This window comes from Neopelma chrysocephalum, unplaced genomic scaffold (genome assembly GCF_003984885.1).
Source record: "Neopelma chrysocephalum unplaced genomic scaffold, ASM398488v2 Primary Assembly neopelma1_192, whole genome shotgun sequence".
NCBI classification, from domain to species: domain Eukaryota; kingdom Metazoa; phylum Chordata; class Aves; order Passeriformes; family Pipridae; genus Neopelma; species Neopelma chrysocephalum.
In genome coordinates, this window is record NW_020897854.1 from 2417 (window position 1) to 6647 (window position 4231).

General features: G+C 40.7%; 1 protein-coding gene across 1 annotated transcript in view; it reads left to right on the top strand.

Annotated features, from left to right (window-relative positions):
- KPNB1 (karyopherin subunit beta 1) overlaps positions 1-4231 on the top strand; it is a 23240-nt gene that overhangs the window by 2410 nt on the left and 16599 nt on the right. Inside the window, exons 3-5 of the mRNA XM_027702696.1 lie at positions 1792-1944; positions 3301-3360; positions 3486-3575. Of these exons, the coding sequence (XP_027558497.1) occupies positions 1792-1944; positions 3301-3360; positions 3486-3575 (303 nt within the window). The remainder of the gene's footprint in view (positions 1-1791; positions 1945-3300; positions 3361-3485; positions 3576-4231) is intronic.

The following is a 4231-nucleotide window of genomic DNA, read 5'->3' on the forward strand; positions in this document are numbered from 1 at the left end:
AGGAACTCCCCAGCCCAGCCAGAGCTCCAAATTGAAGAATTTCCATGAGGATTTTGCTCCCAGGGTCTTCCCAGCACCTCTTCTCTTCCTTTCTCCCTCCTGTGGTAGGGATTTAAGCTGTGTCAGGAGGGATTCAGGCTGGATTTTGGGAAAGCTTCTTCCCCCAGAGGGTGGTTGGACCCAGGAACTCCCCAGGGTTTGGTCACGGCCCCAATGCTGCCAGAGCTCAGGGAATGTTTGGACAACGCTCCCAGGGACAGGGTGGGATTTTGGGATGTCCTGTGCGAGGCCAGGAGTTGGATTGGATGATCCTCAAGGATCCCTCCCAGCTCTGGGTGTTCCATGATTCTCTGACTTGACAGTCTGAGAGGGCTTTTCCAGCCTTAAGCATTCCATGATTCCATATCCAGGAGGCTCTTGGTGCTTCCCTTTGCTGTCTGTTCCTAATCCTGCTGACAGAACTATGGGAGTGAACCCAGGGATGGTGCCTGGAAGGACTGACCTGCTTTCCCAAACAAATCCAGGTCATGTTTCCTGAAGGGAAGGTTTTAAGTCTCCGTGTCCCTGCGGTCACACGAGGCCGGGGGAAAACTCCAGCTCAGCATCCAAATGTTGGATAAAACCAGGGATAAAACAGGGATCAGTGGTTGATGCCTTTCTGCTTTGGGAAAACCTGACCTTCATATTGGTAGGGAAGCCCCTCTGTTGTTAATTCAGGAATTTTTGAGGCAGGAATGTTGAGCTCTTGGAGGCACCTCCTGCAAAAGCTCCGGTGGGTTTATCCCGGGATTGCAGCACCTGGTGGGAATTGGTTGGAAAACTCCATGTCCTCCACTGAAAACTGGAATTATCAGCTGCTCTTTTGGTGCCACTGAATGTCCTGGAGAACTTGTGTCCCTGCTGGAATCTCTCTGGAGTGAGGCAGGAGGGGAAATCTTCTGTTCGGGGCTTTTATTTGGCTTCAAGGGGTTGGTTTCACTGGGGAGAAAAGTGAAATAAAAGAGGAAATCTGTTTGTGACAAATCCCTGCAACTCTGGAGGGGCTGTTCCTTGGGGTTTTTTGGGTGGAATGGATCACTAACCTCTGGATTTTTGGGTGCCCTGCCTTGCTGGTTGGGTATTTCCCATCTTATATTTATTTTATAAGATCTCCCCTTTAGAGTTTTTATAGTTTTGTGACCATAATTTGGGAATCTTAAATTTTTCTGCTGGATAAATTCTCATGTAACAATTCACCCAGTTACTTGTGGGTCTTGCAGACTTGATTTTGCCACAAAGAAAAATGAATCTTTAGTGTGTATTCACAGCTTTATTCCCTAAACCTTGAGTGTTTACAGTGATTTAACAGTTTCCTGCCCTTGCTGCTGCTCCAGGCAGTGCATTTTTTGCTGTTATGCCTAAAAAATATTGGCAAATTTACCAGTAAAAGTAGAGCTCTGCCCAGTCCATAAATTAGTTGGAAATCAGTGGTTTTTTAACATTTTGGGTGAGCAAAGTCAAGTCCTGGAGCTTGTTGGGCTTATGTTTGATACAGTGGGATTTATTTGGCTTTGCATTTCTGGAGGGTTTTTTGTGCTCAGTTCAGTCTCCTCCTCATCCCAAAAGCAGCAAAGGTGTTCTGGTGCAGGAATTCCTAAGAGCAAAGTGTCCTAAAACTTGTAGACATCAGGATTGAGCTCGGAGCAAAATGTCCTAAAACTTGTAGACACCAGGATTGAGCTCAGGGGGTACTTAATATATTGAAAAAAAGCTAATTAAGGTGGCAAATAACTGCATGGCAACTTCTTCCAGGATCCAGAGCAGCTCCAGGACAAATCCAACGAGATCCTGACAGCCATCATCCAGGGGATGAGGAAGGAAGAGCCCAGCAACAACGTGAAGCTGGCGGCCACAAACGCACTCCTGAACTCTTTGGAATTCACCAAAGCAAACTTTGACAAAGAGGTGAGGAGGGAAAAACCACCCCCTGACCTCAGATCCCAGGGCTGAATCCACGGTCTGTGATGAGGAATCATGCACCACGCTGAGTTTTGATGGATAATAATCCTGTTCTGGCTGAGACTTGGATTCATCTCTAAAAAAATCCCGTGGAAATCGTCGGTGCCGAGGAAATGTTGGGGGTTTTTTTGGGGAGGGAGGGGGGGAATAAAGTTGAACTGACCTTAGAGCTGAGCCTGTTGGATGCTCTGCTTTCCTGATCCAGGACCAGCTTGGATCAGCACTTCCTTTCAAGTGCTTGTGGCTCCCATCCAGGTTTAACTTGGCCTCTGGAAATCGTTGGGGGAGGAAAAGTCCAACCTCGGGATGAGCCTCTTTGCAGAGCAGCCAAACCCATTGATTTGGTCTTTTCCTTCTCAGCTTAAGTCTTATCCCTCAATTCTCTGCCAGGGACAGTGTGGGGAAGGTGGGATTAATGCTGAACCTCCAGCTTAGAGGGGCTTTTCATGGAAAACTCTCCCTAAAATCCTCGGGGGGTGTTGATGGGGATCAACTGAGCCTTCCAGAATTGGGGATGGGAGGTGTAGGATCCATTCAGGCTCTGTTTCTGTGGGCTCAGTCCTGTTAAATAACCTGTCTAATAATAATAATAACAATAACAATAATAATAATAATAATATTTATTTGTAAATAATAATATTCATTTATAGTATTTATAATAATATTTGTTATTTATAAATAATATTTATTATTTGTAAATAATAATATTCATTTATAGTATTTATAATAATATTTGTTATTTATAAATAATAATATTTATTATGAATATAGATATATAATTATAGTATTAATAGACAATACTATAATAAATATAAATAATAATAAATAATAAATAAGTATAAATATTTATTATTATAAATATTACTTATAATATTTATAGATAATAATATTTATTATTTATAAATAATAATAAATGAATCTGTTCCTTCCTGCCAAAAAGTGGGAATCCAGGTGCTGCCCCTCTGAGAAATCAATGTCCTGACTGGAGTTTTCTGGAAAACTACTGAAAATAGGGAACAGCAGGAATTTTTTTTTGCTCCTTTCCCTGAAAAGCTGAGTCTTTATTTCCCTTTTTATTTTAAGCCAGCCTGTTGAACCCTTGCAAAGGAAATCTTGGGATTACCCCTTTTGGGGTAGAAATGGTTTAAAATAGTTGCAGTGAGTGCCCTGGGCTGGCCCTGGATCTTCAGAAGTGCTGCAGGAGGGACTGGGCCAGGCCAGGCTCAAACTCAACCTCCCCAGGAAGCCTCCAGTGCTTTTGTAAAGACCCTTCTAATGTTCTTTTTGCTCTCTTTTCTCCAGTCTGAAAGGCACTTTATTATGCAAGTAGTCTGTGAAGCAACACAGTGTCCAGACACAAGGGTGAGTGAATTCAGGGCTTGCTTTGCCCCTGCACCTTCCTGGGGCAGCTGGGGGGGAACCCCTGACACCCAAACCCAGGTAAAATAACCAGAATTGGGTCAAATAATCCCTTTTTTGCCCCAAAGGTACGAGTGGCTGCCTTACAGAACCTGGTGAAGATAATGTCCCTTTATTATCAGTATATGGAGACTTACATGGGGCCTGCTCTCTTTGCTGTGAGTAGTCAGGTTTTTATATTTGCATTTTTGTTTCTCATATTTATTTGTATTTATAATTATCATATTTGTTTGTATTTCCAATTCTCATATTTATTTGTATTTATAATCCTCACATTTGTTTGTATTTATAATTCTCATATATATTTGTATCTGTATTTCCCATATATATTTGTATTTATAATTCTCACATTTATTTGTATTTATAATCCTCACATTTGTTTGTATTTATAATCCTCATATATATTTGTATCTGTATTTCTCATATATATTTGTATTTATAATTCTCACATTTATTTATATTTATAATTCTCACATTTATTTGTAGTTCTAATTCTCACATTTATATCCATGTTCCTCATAGTTACTTCTGATCTTCCTTTATATATATTTATATTTCTCATACTTATTTCTGCGGTGTTCCTTTACTTGTATTTATATTTCTCACATTTATTTGTCTGATCTCCCTGTCCTCCTTTATCCTAATCTTTTACAAAAGTTTCCTTACATTCCTGATTTTTTCTTCTGCTTGTATTCCTCATTTTTCTTCTTCGTGTATTCCTGATTTTAATTTAATTCCTCTTGTATTCCTCATTTTTCTTCCTCCTCTATTCCTGATTTTAATTCCTCCTGTATTCCTGATTTTAATTCCTCCT